General features: G+C 45.2%; 2 protein-coding genes across 2 annotated transcripts in view; one reads left to right on the forward strand and one right to left on the reverse strand.

The window, feature by feature from the left end:
* The window catches only part of LOC142575818 (ATP-dependent DNA/RNA helicase DHX36-like), an 86,524-nt gene that overhangs the window by 42,202 nt on the left and 27,619 nt on the right, over positions 1-16,703 (forward strand). The window contains exon 16 of the mRNA XM_075685495.1: positions 7,203-7,320. Within this exon, the coding sequence (XP_075541610.1) occupies positions 7,203-7,320 (118 nt within the window). The remainder of the gene's footprint in view (positions 1-7,202; positions 7,321-16,703) is intronic.
* On the reverse strand, positions 12,558-15,185 carry LOC142575816 (ankyrin repeat and MYND domain-containing protein 2-like). The gene is made up of 2 exons (XM_075685492.1): positions 14,242-15,185; positions 12,558-13,846 (listed from the first exon to the last, which is right to left on the reverse strand). Exons 1-2 carry the CDS (start codon positions 15,163-15,165, stop codon positions 13,469-13,471), a joined length of 1,302 nt encoding a protein of 433 aa, XP_075541607.1. The 5' UTR covers positions 15,166-15,185; the 3' UTR covers positions 12,558-13,468.

Below are 16,703 nucleotides of genomic sequence, written 5' to 3' on the forward strand. Positions count from 1 at the left end.
GTTTAATCTGAAGTGATACTGCACATAATAAACACAGACATGTAGAATGTACGTCACCATTAGTCACTTCTTTATTCTCCCCTTTGCTTGTACCTATTCTGTTTCCATTTTCTTCAGATCACTTCACTCCCCCCAACTTTGCTTTCATGCCTCCTGGGATGATACTTAAAGGGGCCCTGAACCACATTTTATTGAAGTGGAGAAAGGCATTTGAAGTAAAAATAGGTTACAGTCGACTCTCATTATAACGAACTCTGATAATACGACAAAAAACGTCCGTTTTATCCGAAGTCCATAATATCCGAGATGCCTCACTTCTGAAACTTTCGTCGCAACGTCTAACAACTTTATTGCAAAGAGTGAGTGACGAACATCCAAAGTAAAAAACAAAGAAAAAAAAAAGTCCCACTTTCACCCATAAGGCAAAGCATTGCTTGGGATAGCAAATTAAGCAAGATAAGCACGGTAGCACCAGTGAGCGAATTGACCTTCATGCTGTCTCTTGCTTCAACGCGAACTAAACGTTGAAAGCGCAGCAGATACGAAGCTACCGGCACTGGGCGCACTTTGTTCACATCACAGATCGCTTTCAAGATACGGTACCCGTGCTGGAATGCACTTCGCCCACATTGCAGATCGCTTTCAAGATATGGCACCCGCGCGGTCGCACCGTTAACACCAGTCACATCAGTGCCTCATGCGCGAAAGACTGCGCACTTCTGCCCCGCTTTCCTCCCTGCCTCCCTCGCAAGATATTTAGCCGCAATCATCGGCTGACCCTTGCAAGTCAGTTGCCAGCCGTTGTTGACACGTCAAAAGTCTGTTTTATATGCCCGATTTTGACCAAAAAAGATTGCCACTAATTTCGTCCACTGTAGCCAATAGTCCGTGGTAGCGCGGTCCGTTAAAAGCGAACTTCTTTGCATTAGGCAGACCAAACTAAGGTTGAAATATGGTCTGTTATGTCCAAAAGTCTGATAGATGCGGGGATGTTCTAACGAACCTAGAATGTATTTCAGAAATACTTTGCCACAAGAAGTACTTAAAAGCGTTCAACAGAAGTGGAGTTTATGGCAATCAAACACAGCCTCCGATATGCTTCTATTCCTTCTTCAATGCCTTGCACTGCGAAGGCTATGGCCGAGTGGGGCGTGTCCACAATGCTATGCCTTCTAAATGTCACTGTGGCACGCAGTTCAAATTTAATTTTGTATATTAACGCAGACTCCGCAACTTCCGATTTTGGTGCCTATGATGCGCTAAACATAAGCCAAATGTTGTCCTCAGCGAGCCGCAGTGTGCTTAGCCAGTGGACTCGTGCTGGCACCCCACAGTGGCCGCGGTATCTATGCTACGTTGCTTTATTTGAAATCTGCTTTATTACAAAATGAAGTGTCCAGAAGAGAATGAGGAGCAGGCTTCTGTTGAAAAGGGAGTGTTTGAGAAAGGTGACTTCACGCTTTGCTTGCGAGCTCCACACACCGCACACGACAGCAAAACTTGGTTGAGATGTTCACAGCAGCGTACGCTACCCACAGACTACATATTTCACCAAGCCCATGAGGTGGTTCAGGGTCCCTTTGAAAATTTTGCTTATGGAGGCTGACTCTACGACGCCGTTTAAGCCAAAATACTAAACAGTTTTCAGCTGGCCCTGTCGAGTAGTTGTTTTCACGACATGATATGGGGGGGTCCCTTGTGTATCAAGTTCAATCCTGGAAGTCCTTTCCTCACCAACACCCAGTCAACCATGGCAAGTTCAGGTAACATAGGACTTTGCCTTTTGTCAAAACTGTGCTCGATTCATGTGTGGTACTTCATTTGGTCTGCGTCATTTTTCTTGACTTCTTGACCATTTTGTCCCCTCCCAGTGTCTTGTCAGCTGGAAGATATGTTGACTTCTTAGTAGCGGTGAACATAGGGGTGAATCTTAGGCCTTTTGTGTAGGATTGGTTATGATGGAGTACTGCAGCTTCAAGGCAGCACTCCCATCCATCTCAGAAATGCTGGATACGTGTTCATGTGCTGCTTTAGATCATGAATGGCTCTTTCAACCAAGTCGTTACCTGTTGGATGATATGGTGCGGTAAATCGCAGCATGATTCCGTGCTTTTGTGGACATTCCTGCAGTCGACAGCTTATAAATGTTGGCCCATTGTCGGATACCAGTACTTTAATATTCTGAAACATTTTCAGCTCATGAAAGCGATACTGCTATTGGCATCCTCTCTTCTCAGTTTTGTAGCCATCATCCTTGTGTACTCGTTCACACACACCAGGAAGTACTGTTGTGTTTTCTTTATATCTTCGAACTTTTTCCAGACCTCAGCGAAGTCCATGTACACAAACTCAAATTGCGTTCTCGAGTAGTTGGGCAAGACTGTGCCGAGTAGGGTGCTTAAATTTCACTTCATTTATTAGGTATTCATGGTATGACCGCACATATCTCTTCGTGTCTTCTTTCGTTTTTGGCCATGTAAGTGGTTTTGTAAGCTTCATGTATGATCTCTATAATCCATGATGGCCACCAGAATGAGAGCTGTTATGGTACAGATCTAAATCTTTTGGGACCAACGTTGGAGGCACTGCTATCTTTCCGTTCCCAGTGGGTTCCAAAACTTTAGTTTCCTCCCATACTTTAGTGACATTTATTGTTCCATGGTGAGCTTCCTCAGATATGACTGTCAACCTGGATAGAGTATCAGCATCCTTCTTCAAAGCGTCTTGACGGTGATGGATGTTAAAATCAAACTGCTGGAGTTTGCCTACCTGGCGGGCGATCTTGTTTTGGGGTTCTGCCTTTTTCAATACATGCGTAAGTGCTTCATGATCTGTCAAGAGCTTGAAATGCGTTCCTTCCAAGTATGAACGAAAATATTGAATAGCTTTTAAAACAGCCAGTGCTTCTTTCTCTGTTGTGGTGTAATGCACTTCTGCTCTCGTGAATGTGTAACTATGGTAGCCAACAGTGCAAAGTTGATTTCTTGCTCAGCCACAGTCTTACAGATATGAAACTGCCTTGGTTCCATAATGAGAAACATCTGTACTAAGTTAAAAAGGAAGGGCAAAGTCGGGAAGGCAGAGGGCAAGATCAGAGGAAAGCACTTCAACCAGGTGTGTGTAGGCTGCATCACACTCCACTGTGCAGGAGAAAGGCATGTCTTTCTTTTAATGCAGTAGTGTTAAAGGCCCTGTTTCACAAAAAAATATGATGTCGGCATCGGCGTCGGACGTTGCTTAGCAAAAAATCAATCCAAACCACAACCATCCAGCCCCTCCACGTGGCGCAGAGACCTTACTGAACCAATTCCTCAAAGTAACATGCATCAGAAAGATCTTAAAGTTCAACATAAACACAACCTACAGACACGAAAATGTCATATTGTAACCTGAAGATGCCAGTAAACATAATTCTGTTACGGGGAAACTCAAACACGAACCCCTTTTCTAGCATTTCTACCATTCATAGAGTAGGTGTCACCACTGAGGTTTGCATGCCAGCATGTGCAAATCTCAGAGGCCACAAAGCGGTATGCCCGGTTCCTTGCGAACAGCTCTAGATGGCACTCACCTTCGCTGCATCAAGGCCTAGGCAAGAGGCCGCATTTCTACTATAAAGCTTGCCTTCGTGCATAGCGTTTGCCGCCAGCGTTTCCTGGTAAACATTACAGTTACATACGCTGCAGTTGCCAGGAGAGAGGGGGGAGAGAGAAAAGCAGAAGGCAGGGAGGTTAATCAGAATAATGTCCAGTTGCCTACCTTACACCCGGGGAATGGGAAAGGGAAAAACAAAGGTGACAGAGCGAGAGAGGAGGGAAGGAAAGAAGAAAATTAGCAGTGAGTTCGCTTACGCGCTTGGTCTAATATAGATTGCATTAATAGTCGCAGACGTTTGCATAAGCCTGTCGTCCTCAAGAAGCACAAAAGTGCCTTCACCGCTTTATGGGCTGACGAGCGATGGAGGCGGTGTTCCAGCAGCAGTTGCCAGGAAGTGTGAGAAGCAGTCAGGGATGTTGGAGTGCTATCGCGTTCCACTCTTAAAGGCGAAGCTTAAGCTTCCTCCGAAGTTTTTTTTTTTTTTTGTCATCCTTGTGAAGCACTGCGCTTTCGAGGCACAATCTTTTATGAGTGCTCTAAAATGGCCCGCCTAACCTGGAAACACCTAGAGTGAATGGAAGTAGTATGGTTTCACTAGCTTTGTAATACATATCAGAGACTCTTTCTTTGTGTATTTGGTGCTTCCTTCCAATGCTCTACCCAGAAAAGTCACTCTGTTTTTGAAGAATTCACTTTTAACCCTTTAACTGGCAGCTCAACAACATTGTTTACCTTACAAAAATGTCTGCAAACACTATACAAAACTAAATATTAGTCTGTGCCTTTCAATTTGTCTTAATTTGTGTACCTTATTAACAGCGGTAGTCACAAAATTTTGACCGTGAGCAGCAGCAGATGTTTTGGTGACAAAGCTCGACGACATTGTTGGTATCGTCTTAGCGGACGTGGTCATCCTATTATCGCTAATGCTAAAATTTTTTCCTCTGTTTAATAAAGCTACTATTTTTTTCTCTCCATTGAGGTCTATCTCAAGAACAATCATTTACCTTGTCAAAACAAGTACTAAACACAAGTTTTGGACCATACATTCGCCTCTAACCAGCTGGTCTACGATATTTTTGACCCACTGTATCCCACTTAATTTTCAGAGAAACCCTTTCATATTTCATTTGGTATGTATTTGAACAATAGCAAGAATAAAGCAATAAAAACATTCTAGGTCAGGTTTTTCTTATCTTGCCAGTTAAAGGGTTAAAGCTGTGAGCACATGTGCCAGGTATTCTTGGAATATACAATGATGTCGTCCGTGTAAATGCTACAAAAATGGCCAATGTAGAGTTTCAGAAGAGTGCTCATCATCGTTTGAAACCAACTCGGCAAAATTCCAGCCAAATGGCAGGTGATTGTATCCATATATATATCAAAAGGGGCAATAAAGGCAGTGTACTGTTTCGTCTCTTCTTGAAGTGGCATTTGCCAAAACTCTTTGCAAAGGTCGATTCTAGAAAAACCCATGCAGTTGCCAGTTTCACCGATAAGGCTGTCTATCTAGGGAATTGGAAAAAGAATCGGGTTTGTTTAGCTGTTGAATATCCTATAGTCTTTTCAGAGCTGCAGGCTGCCATCTTCCTTCGGAGCAATTGTTATTGGTGACGCAAATGTAGATACGAATAGCCAGATGATGTTGGCACCCAGCATCATTTAGAGTTCTTTAAGCCTCACCTGCTTTTTTCTTGTTAGATTGCATGGCTTCTTTCGTACCGCTTCTCCTGCGAGAAGCCCTGGTAAGTAATGTGGAATCTAGAACTTGATATCCCATGAGGATCTTGGCAATGTTTGTTGGGTTTCTCCATCCAGTAATGCTGAAAAGCTTGTAACAGCTTTAACATTGCTTCGGGAGTTTCAGGATGTCTAACCTGTACCAGCCATCGCAGTTTCTTTGATAATCAATGGGTAATGAGCGTTAGTACGGATTGTAACGTCAGCTGTTGCTCAGCAATCTGAAGGAGGCAGTGTTTTTCAAGGTGGAAGTATAGTAGACTTTTGTTCATTCGGCTACGATTAATTCACCGGCACTTGTGCATTTCTATGGGCCTAAACGTTGGTTATTTTGATTCTAAAGTTGGCCTTCGTTAGATAACTTGAGCTTGGCCAGTCAGCAAGCACGCGCCTGGCCGCTATGGTGGCCCCAATAGCAACCCCATTAGTGAAAGCGTCCGTCTCAGCAGAGCTTAGGGGAAAGTGAATGTGCTGAACGCACGTCATCTCCTGCCACCTATTTTCGGCCAGTCCTAAAAATATTTTCGAACAATAACCATAGCTTACAATTTACCAAATTCAATGCGCACCTTTTTTCTCCTACAAAAAAAGTATGGTCCGAAAATTTTTGCCGTGGTGCAGTCGGTGTACGAAACCAACACCATCATCACGGCGCTTGTATGCTTTACCACAGAACATGGGTGTGTTGCGGCGAAGTTGATCTTAAGAATCCGTGTGGCGAAACTGACTTTAGGAAATTGGCCGCCATTGGGGAACACATAAATTTCTTGCTAAAAAATCGGGTGCACGTTAGACTTCTGTATTGTTTAGGAGCTTTACCGTCATTTCTACGTCAGTTTTCTATTTTGTACAAAACAAAGTGGTCGCCCATTTGATTGGGTGGCATGTTAGAATTGGACAAATATTAGCAAATGAATCAGTGGTTTGTCATTTTTTCTACATCTTGTTTAATTAAAACAGCCGGATAATTTGATTAATTTTGTAAGTTCCATAAGGATTGTATTAATGGAAGTCGACTGCACCAGACTTGAAGTGATAGTAAATTGCGTGGTCCCATTGTTCAACTGAATTTTCTTGAAAGGTTGTTATAAATCTTGCTTTCCATTTTTGGACCATGATTCACATTTGTTATCCAACAGCCGAGACTCGTGCCAATTTCTTGCTAGTCAAGCAAGAAATAGTTGCATGTTAAATATATGGTCTCTGTCAAATTTCCATTCATATAATTCTGCAGCCTGCTTGTAGAAAGCTATCCAACTAGACATCGAATATCTCTGGTCACACACTTTCGAACCAGCATCTCATGTGAAGGCCAACTGCTGACATTAATGTTTCAATGAGCTTGTTCTGCTGCAATAGTTGCTATATATCTTCACATCGACAAAACGAAGCAAAGCCAGCCACGCTTTCGCCACTCCGCCTTTGCGGCTGATAGTGTCGCCCACAGTGGGATGACACTATCATGCAAAGCGCCGGCAGCGGGGAGCGAATGCTTCGTCTGCCTCTCGCTTCAACGTGTCTCTGCAACTCGAGATTACACAACCTCCAGTACTAAATGCACACATGATGCTTTGTCATCTTGGTCCGCCCACTCTTTTTGCTGTCTGCATTACCTGTCGCAGTTCTTCTCAGCTGTGTGTGCCTGACTGTGGCAAATTTGTTGTTTAATCCTGATGGAAGGAATAGTCTTCTGTTCATACCTGTACAAAATGTGAGGGAACTTTCTTTTTTGAGTGTAGAAAGAGCCGGCACAGCACACTTTTGTACGAGGAGTTTCTTCTGCATTCCTGCCCCATCGCCGACCATATAGTTAGAACCATTTCTGATGGTCGTTGCCTGGGCACTTGTTTTGGTTCTTGTACCAGAGTGCAGCCTGGTGTATGCTACCGGCTGTACACTTCCTGGAGAGAGTCTCAGCTCGAGGCCTATCAGCTGCCAGAGATGCTCCGGACCAGACTGGAAACACTAATTCTCAAGATCAAGGTAAGCTGATAAAAGGAATGCCATTCTGCCTGTAAGGCAAAGCAGTGGCAGTAGGCATTAAAGTGTTTTGCATGGTGTCCATTAAGCAAACATTCGCAGATGCACGCGAGCAATCTGCTTTCGAGAGGAAAGAGAAGTGCCAGCTATATCCATATTTAGAAGTTGTGTTCCCCGATGATGAAGTGAAGCAATGCAGCTTTCTTTTTCGTCCTCTCATCACAAACACTATAATGTCAGCGTCATCCACTAACCATGAGGAGAAGCTGAAAGATAAGAAAACAGTGAAGATGAGGCAGATGCATGCAATTGTCATTTCATGTAGACGAAAAAGCATAATTCTGCATGGCCTCTGCAACTGTGAAGCTGAGGAACTGACGCCAGCTCTTATCGACTACAGAGCTGTAGAAGTCAAGTGGGCGTCAGGTAATCGTAGCAGGTACTGGCACGATTGTGCTCTCAAGGTGCGATATTCTCCACTGCTGTGGCATTGGCAGAGTGACCAAGAGGTAGAATTTTTGTCCAGCAGTCTGCTAGTCCGCAGTTCAAATCCCCATGAGACAAGAAATCTCTTCTTTTATTTATTTGTAAATTTCTTGCAAAGCATTTTGGGATTGCAGCAACGGACACTGGTCTCAGCAGAGACAATAATATGACTAGGGGAGGAAGGAGGCCATATAGCGATCACTATAAAAAATGTGCATGTTTAGTCACCAGCTGTGGGGCGGTGTCCTTTCCTCGAAACTCCCTTTAACCCCTTCACAGTTCCTGGAGATTTCCTAAGGTCAGTGCCACATCGAATCTTTCACTGGTTGTCAGTTCTGCACTTACCTGAACAATTCCACTTTGTCCTCTTGATTTGAGCTAAAACATTGTCTACTGCATGTTGTACTGTCCTGACAGTGAAAAAAATTGTGACTTTAGCATACGCTAAAGAGAAAAGCAGAAGCCCGCGCGCTCATGAGAAATTCATTACATTACTTGAGATTTTTATTAGAATGCATTGTTACTTCCTACACTCTTAAAACAGTTGCACCCTTTAGGGTGTATATTTGTCCCACAACAATAATTGTCATCTGCCTTGCTTGCGCTTCCTTTCTTAAAAATGCTGCATTCGCTACTTTCCTTCTGAGAATGCTATGTCACGCTGGTAACGCACATGCTGTTCGTGACTTGGAAATTCCAGGCTCGCAGTGTTACAGAAAGAAAATGTGGGCAAGACAGATGATTATTCCTGCTAGTAACAGCGCAAAATATAGACAAGGGACGAGAGAAGAAGACACCACAAGCGCTGACTTTCAACAACGTTTTTCAAAAAGGATGGAAAACCAACAAGCCCAAGCTGCTATTCTAGAGATGATTATTGTTGTGGGATAAGACAAGCCCCAAAGGGCATAAATTTTTTAAAGAGTGCATTGCTTGTTTTCTCCCACCAAAGCTTGTGGGTTCGATTGCCTTGTTGAACTTCACTGTAATTCACACCAATGTCGTGGGTTCAACTCTCGACCTTCACGATGTCAGTTGGAATCAACAGAGATATGACTGGTTTGTCCATATCTCGAAGCACGTTTGACTACCACCAAAGGCTGTTGGTTCGAGTGCCTTAACTCTATCTTAACTGTGCCCTAACACCACAGATCGTGCTGATGCTTCTTCTTCACTTCGGCTTCGCATTTTTTTATAAAGAAATCGATGGGCTAATTTACTCTAATTAACACCAAAGGTCATGGGTTTCAATACGTCACAACATGGCCAAGGGTATTAAGACGTTTGCCACGAGACAACCCCACCCATCCATCAGCACCTATCCAGAAGTCAGCGCAGCGTTTACACAGACTGCTGACGGGTCCACAAAAGGCCCCTACCACTACCTGACAGTCTGAACTAATGATGGAAGAGGGCCAACATCAAATGCTACCCTGGGAACAGCTTCGACCTTGGATTCCCAGGTTGCTAACCTGTCCCCTATTTCATACCATCTGGCCTTGGATTTCCATGTTGCTATCCTGTGACTGATTTCATACTACCAGAGGTGGAGCGGCGCAAAACAGTGCGATCTCATAGGCAGGGTATTGCGACTGCTTCGACGATTGTGATTGGCCGCGATACAGTCACCAGATTCCCTAGTTGAGTCACCTAGGGAAAACTACAGGATTGAAAGCGGAGACCTTTTGTGCAGTGGGGCCGACATGTCCTAATGTGAACTCGGACGTTTAAGATGCTCCTGCATGTAATAGGCTTCCGTAACTGGAGCAGTGTAACTAATGTAACATAAGCCCTTTTTCCTTCATTCCTACTACAGGATGTATTCATCGATTCCTTGCCCTAACGCCACCTCAAGCTGCAACAGTGTTAATTAGCTTCACCTTATTCCACTCCACAGGTTGTGGGTTTGATTCGCACCAAAGGTAGAGGGTTTGACTCCCTATGAATTTAGGTGCCATAATGGCAGACATCGGATTTTTTGATCCATGAGCCATCTGAGGCTTTCGCCTTAACTTGAGGGCAGCATAAAATTGTGGCTGTGCTTAGTGTAGGGGAGCATGCTATGCATTTTTTCACCAATGCAAGTAGGCTTTTACTGATGCATTTACACAGATGTTTTTTGACTGAAGACAGTGATATTTTGCTAATGTGACTGCGTCCTCCTCTGATGGGCCTTTTTGCTGGGCAAACGGGTACATCAGAACTCCTGTAAATGTGCTCTTGCTAGAGCTTGCACCCGATTTGATGGCACTTCTAAGAACAGTGCGAAGTACGAATTAAAGCTGTTCCAAGTGCTCCACACTGAAAAGCATGTTATGCGTCGTGATTTAAGGAAGCCAGGAGGTATGATCCCAGCTGCACAGGTTACGTCACGTGCACCATTTGTAGCAGCAACGAGGGCTGGTCGCTTAATGGACACTGATTCAAGAAATGTGGCCGTTCCTTTTCTAATCGGAATAAGCCCTCTAGAGGAACAGCTCAATAAAGTTCTGTCGTTAAAGGGACACTAAAGGTTACTATTAAGTCAACGTGGACTGTTGAAATACCATCACAGAAACCTCGAAACGCTTGTTTCGTGCCAAGGAGAGACTTATTTTAAGAGAAAATGCGTTCTGAAGCGTCCGCGTACCTCTAGCGCAGTTCAAATCGCCCGCCCTCCGATCGAGGAGTACTGACATCATGGTCTCATAGTGACGTTGCGCCATCGGTGAGTAGAACGGCGTCCGCAGACGGTGCTACGGCTTTTCTGCGCAAAACGCGAATGCGCGGCCAGAAACAGAGCCAAGACAGAGCCGACAGCAGAGCGAAAGCGGGAGTATGGTGGCTAGCGGAAGGAGAAACGAATTACGTCCCACGGCACATGGAGAGTCCGTTTTCGTTAAACTATAGGCTGCGGCGAGCTCGCAGCGTGGTCGGCGTGGTCTATGAGAAGCGACGAGCCTTTTCGCACTCGCAACAGGGCATAAAAATGTGCGAATCGACGCAAAACTCGGCCTAGAAACGTGCTTCGCCACAGCCAGGGCTCAATACGACCCAAGCTGGCACGACCCAGATGTCGTTTCCCGCACCGCCACCAGGCGCCGCTACTATACCTCAAACTCCAGCGCAAGACGCCCATAAGCTGGTACTTCATTCTATGACGCTAACTTCGACGCTCGTCGCAATGGACCCTGACACCGACAGATTGGCTCGCGATGGTGGGCTCAACTTCAGCGATTTGAGCACCGACGAGCGCGACCTGCTGCTGAGGGCTCGCACTGCCGGCGTCGTTGCGTAGTACGACGGCGGCCTCGACACCGGCTCTCCGGAGCGGGAAAGCAACGAGGGCTTCCCACGACATCACATGGACGTGGCATTCTCGCTGCTTGTTCCAAATGAAAGTTTCGCGAGCCAGCAGAACCCTCACAGCACGACGCGATAACGAAACTACTGAAACTCCAAAGCGTGCGCGGCGCAGAGTCGAGCGCGCAGAGTCGAGCGAAACCGAAACCTTTCGAACACCCATATAACTGAAGGGTAACGTCAAAATGTTATTTTTTCTTAGAATCGAATAGACGTAGACAAGTATCATTTTTTTCCGTCTTATAATCGAATGAAATGATATTTTTAATACGAGTAGTTGAGTATTAGTAACACAAATTATGAGGAGTCCTTTCGTCATCGGGCTAGTACCGGAATGTCGCTGGGGGGTCTCAAATCATGTCATGCATTTACCTCAATTTCTCGGTTACTAAAGCTCTGTTCGCGATTATATTGACGCCTTAGACGTTCTAGAACATTGCTCTACCACTTTAACTTGAGTTTCTGGTAACCTTTAGTGTCCCTTTAAGAAACAAATTAGTATATTTTCCCTATAATATCCCTAGCACCTACCCTTAAGCGTTGAGGGCATTTAAGTACATTTTGTGATGTTCCACATTTTCTAGTGCAGCATTGTAAAAAGGAAGCATACTCGATTTGCAATAGGATATTAGATAAGCAGCATTTTTTTTTTCAGCAAATCATTATGACCGGAAACCAGAGAAAAAAAACTGCATTTCTTTCCTCTCATAACAGACCTGTAACATGCTCATGTTAGTAATACCTTATTTACCAGCAATTAAAACACTGAATACATTGCGAGAACATGCTAGAACTTGATTAAGTATGATTTGAATGTCACCACAAAGACTACTTTGTTGTTGGAATTTATTTATTTACTGAAAGGGGGAAGGGGAATGACCTCAAGTCTGTTTAAATCTTTTACTTCCTAGTACTGTAAAATATCAGTCCACATGTTTTTCATACACAAAAGTACAGCAGCTTCTTAAAAGCACTCGCAAGCAACAGCCACAGCAGTTGCTAACACTTTTCCAGTGGTGCTCAAGATGCTAGCAATGCTGAGTCATCGACAGATGGCAGCACTTTTCTGCATTAGATCTATAACACTTTGTTCATGTTTAAAGGAGGCATTATTTTTTTTTACATGGCTGTTTAGTGCATGTGGTGACAAGCTTGTTTGTTTCAGGAATGCAGTGTTGCCAGCACACTAAAGCCAGCATTTACATTACGTTCCTTCCAAAATCAACTTGTTTGAAATGTTGCTTCTTTATAATGCCATTCTGAGAATCGTATTGTGACGTGAGAGGACTGATTAAAACTCCAGGAGGAATATATCTAGCAAGACCATGACTGATGTTGCTGACCAAAGGTTGAAACTCTCCTTTAGGTTGGGTCACAAAAATCAGCAGGTACCTAAAGGAACTGATCCAAGCAACAGTCAGATTGCATTTATTTCGGCAAACACAGCATTACAGTACTGAGTAGTTAAGGGTTCATTAAATAATGCCAAGTGCGAAAAACACAGCTTTCTTTCTTTTTTTTTAAGCACAGGAGCTCAGCATGCAGAGTGGAGAATGCAAAGTTGCTATAACAGCATCACTAAGAAAGAAAATTGCACTCTGTGATTGTGGACCTTGACAGCTACAGTGGCTTGGAAAATGAACATACATAGGCTTGACAACACCTGACTAGAAGCACTGGTCTTTGCAGAAATGAACACTTGCCTGCATATGGCCACCCAGATTTTTCAGGGATGATGATACGTATCGCACTGTGCATTTGCTTGTGTTGGGCTTTTTAAGTAGTGATTAAGAAGTTCTAAATATAAGCACTTGATTTCAGACCATATGTTTAATAGCAAGTCCAAAATTTCAATTCGAAAAGAAAGCTACATTTTCCTTTTAATATAAATATCTTATGTGACACCTTCTACCTACCCTAAACTGTTGAACTGTAATTTACCTGAAACTGTAAATGTTCTAAACGAAATCAGCTTGGAGCTCTAACATAAATTTCTTTTTAACAGGAAACTGCAATGTTGCGATGGCAAGAGTTCATGACAAATGTCTGCAGATAAAAACAGCTGCCTGGATAGACCATTTTTCACTTAAGTTTGCTAGAGAAATGCATTTTAAATATAAGCGTGATGACACATGATGTACAGGCTGAACAGGGTGCATTTGGTGTTCTACGAGCAAATGCATTGCAAGGGGTATCTTGAGCCTCCGCATCTCACAGCAGTGCACTTCGCTTGGCCACAACTTCATCCCCGTTCCCCACATGAAAAAAATGTGGCGGCATCCTTAATTTGACAGACACTCTCGTTCAACAAGATGCGGTGATTTCAAGCAGTTGTTATGGGTGTGGCACTCGCACATTCACTGGTTGACTGGGTGTTGGTGGACTCATCGGGGCAGCCATTTGAGGATGCCTCGGTCGTCGACGTTTGTTCTTCCTTCGCATGTTGCTCTTTCTCTTCTTCAGCCGCTTTCTCGACCAGGGCCCTCTGGTATTCCTCAGCCAGGCGGGCACAGTGGCGCTTGTGTGTGAACCAGTGCAACTTCTGGCAGGGGGCTCCGCAGTACTGCACAGACTTGCAGGCTGAGCAGCGCTTGTCGGCCTGGGGCTCGCCGCAGGCCGTGCACGAGGCTCCCTGGTCATACCCCTTCTGGCCACGCACGGCCTCGGCCAAGATGGAGATAGCACTTGGCTCATTTCCGACCTGCACAAGAGAGAAGAGTGACCGTATAACTTCACAGTAGTGAGCAGTGGGCACTAGACTTACTACTCTAGGAGCAATTTTGACAAATGCTGTCGTCGCCTAGCTGCAGGTGTGCTGATGCCTTGAGCAATCACTTTTGGTGCACTACTGACTTGTAGTATGACGGGGAAGTAAAAGGAAGACAAATGAATGAGCCCCCAGGTAGTGACTAGTGAAGGTCGGCGGAGTGGCAAACCTACCCAATTGCAAAGCTGCCGGCGCAGCACCTCCTAATCTTCCCCGAGTCGATAACGGTAAACCGAACGGCAACACCCAAAAAATACGACGGCGCTATCAAACAGCCGAATCGCAACACAATCCGCGTGACGCGAACGAACGAGAAGATTGTTCTTCACCTCGACACCGGAGAGCGTGTGCACCAGCTGCTGGAGAATGGTGCACTCGTGGTAGGGAAACTCGCGCACGGACTGCCTCAGCAGTTTCTCCAGGAGCACGGGGAAGTCGTCCTCGTCGCGGCCGCGCAACCACGTCTTGATGAGCGGCTCGAGCAGGCCCGACGTCTTGTTGTCCTTGCCGGCTCCTTCGGTGTTGCCGCCGGACGTCGCTGCGCGGTCGCGCACGAACTTGCAGCACGTTCTGATGAGGAAGGCCAGGTGGTGGAACTTGAGCGCCAGCATCTCGTTGGGCTCCGCGCTGGTGGTCTTCATCTGCTTCTCGCAGAGCAGGTTCAGTACGCGCTCCACCTTGGCCGACTGGTCGATCAGCTCGCGCTTCTGCTGCAGGTAGAGCGCGACGCGCACCGGGTGGATGTTGGTGCGCACGATGAGCTGGTAGAGCGGGGCCACCAGCGTCGCCGGCAGCTTGGGCTCCTTCTCGAGACCCTGCGGCCGCACGTAGTACTCGAGCTCCTCTCGGGGCAGGAAGTTGTTGATGATGGCCACCACGTCGTGGTTACTCACAAACGCGGCCATCTGCGCCGCCGTGCGGCCCAGCGAGTTGACGGTGGTCGTCGAGGCGCCGTGCTCGAGCAGCAGGCTCACGACGTCGGCGCGGCCGGCCAGGCCCGCGAACATGAGCGCCGTGTAGCCGGAGTCGTGGTAGTGCGAATTGACGTCGGCGCCGCACTCGAGGAACAGCTTGCAGAGGTCGTAGTTTCCGCGGTACGCGGCGTGCTGCAGCGGCGTCATCCCGTGCTCGTCGAGGCAGTCGATTCGCACGCGGTTGACCAGCGTTCGCGCCTCGGCCACATCGCCGGCCTGAATAGCCTTGTAGAGCTCTTTCTCGGCGTCGGTGAGCTCGCCTTTCGCCGGAGGAGCCATTTTGGAATGTAGTCGTTCGCTGCAGCCAACGTTTTTAGATTGTTGGCTGCAGCGGCGTTGCCCTGAGAGGCGCTGTTGCGAGTCGCGCACTATCATCATCATCGTTCAGTTCATCTTCAGCCGCTTTTTGTTTTATTTTGCAGTGGTTTCACATTATTGTAAAAAACATAATTATTATAAAGCAAGAGCTATGCTTACAAGGCATGTCTGAATAAGGACCTTTTGAAATTTTAGAGGTTGCTTTTTGTGCGGGTGATAGTTCGATGGTACCGATCGCAAAGGCCATCGGTTGCTATGTGACTTATTGCCCCTGACCTGTCGGCTTTGCCGCGCATCTTGCGACTGACTGCAATCCGTCTAGAATGTAGTTGGCTTTTTATCGCTTAATATATCCTGCTACTTGAATACTTTCCTGATGAGTAACATTACATTCAGCAATTTCTTCCTAATTTTTGTAAATTCTGTCAAAATACCTATGAATGTGTGTGCAATGTAAATGTAGCACAGTGCTAGTTTTCCATCATATCATGTTGGTCATTTGGAATAAATTGTTATTCTAACTTCTTTGCAGAGAAGACACGGTAAACTAGTGTATTTAACTTGTGTATTTAACTTGTGGAGTTAACTATCTGTAGACAAGTCCCACAAATGGGGACAGTTTTACAGTAACTTTTTTAGCATCACAAGCATGGCGGGTCTTTCAATGATGACCTGGACTGGCGTGCTTGCATGATATCACATGTGACATTCGCATTATTGTGTATAACTTGAAACATTATTATGCCTCTCTTTGACCGTCTAAGTTTATGAAAAAGCAAACTTTTGCATAAGGTCACTATTTCGAAAATGAAAATACCGGGACACTCCTTTTAAACGGACTGCCTACGATCGGGAATATCTCCTGAAATTGTAGTGCCTGCGGAAAGAGCGTGTCTCAGTGTTATAGAAACAAGCATTGTTTTATTCCTTAAATAAGGAATTATATTTATGAATGCAGTTGAAACTCGATTTAATGAAGTGATGACCACGCTCGAATTATTTTGTAAAATCGGGAAATTTGTAAAATTGAAAAAGAAATTTTTTGGTCCTTCGAAATATAAAATTGTAACATAGTCACAGGCAAAAGCTACCATGTCATTGCATTTGCCACTAATCCAGCGATCTCTTGCATAAACCATAAAATAATGAAAACAACCACTGCTGCCTCTACCAAGGCGGTGTTGAATCCGCTCTTCCATGCATGGGCGCGGCGTGCAGCTTCATCAAAACAAAGCTATAGCCTTGACTAGGGCGCCTAGATGTTTTAACACGATAGCTATAGAGCGCGTGCTTGAAGAAAAGGCCATCTGTGTCAAGATTAAAAAGAAATCACCGCTTTTTTTAATAATTTATTTCAGGAAAAACATCATTAAATTGAGTTCGGCCAAGTTCATTTCATTAATTCGGGTTGATGACAACATTGGACCCTATGGGTACCTGCAGGAGAATGAAAATTTCTTTGTTAGATTGGGAACTTCATAAAATTGGGTTTCGTTAGA

Source organism: Dermacentor variabilis, chromosome 3, assembly GCF_050947875.1.
Source record: "Dermacentor variabilis isolate Ectoservices chromosome 3, ASM5094787v1, whole genome shotgun sequence".
NCBI lineage: Eukaryota > Metazoa > Arthropoda > Arachnida > Ixodida > Ixodidae > Dermacentor > Dermacentor variabilis.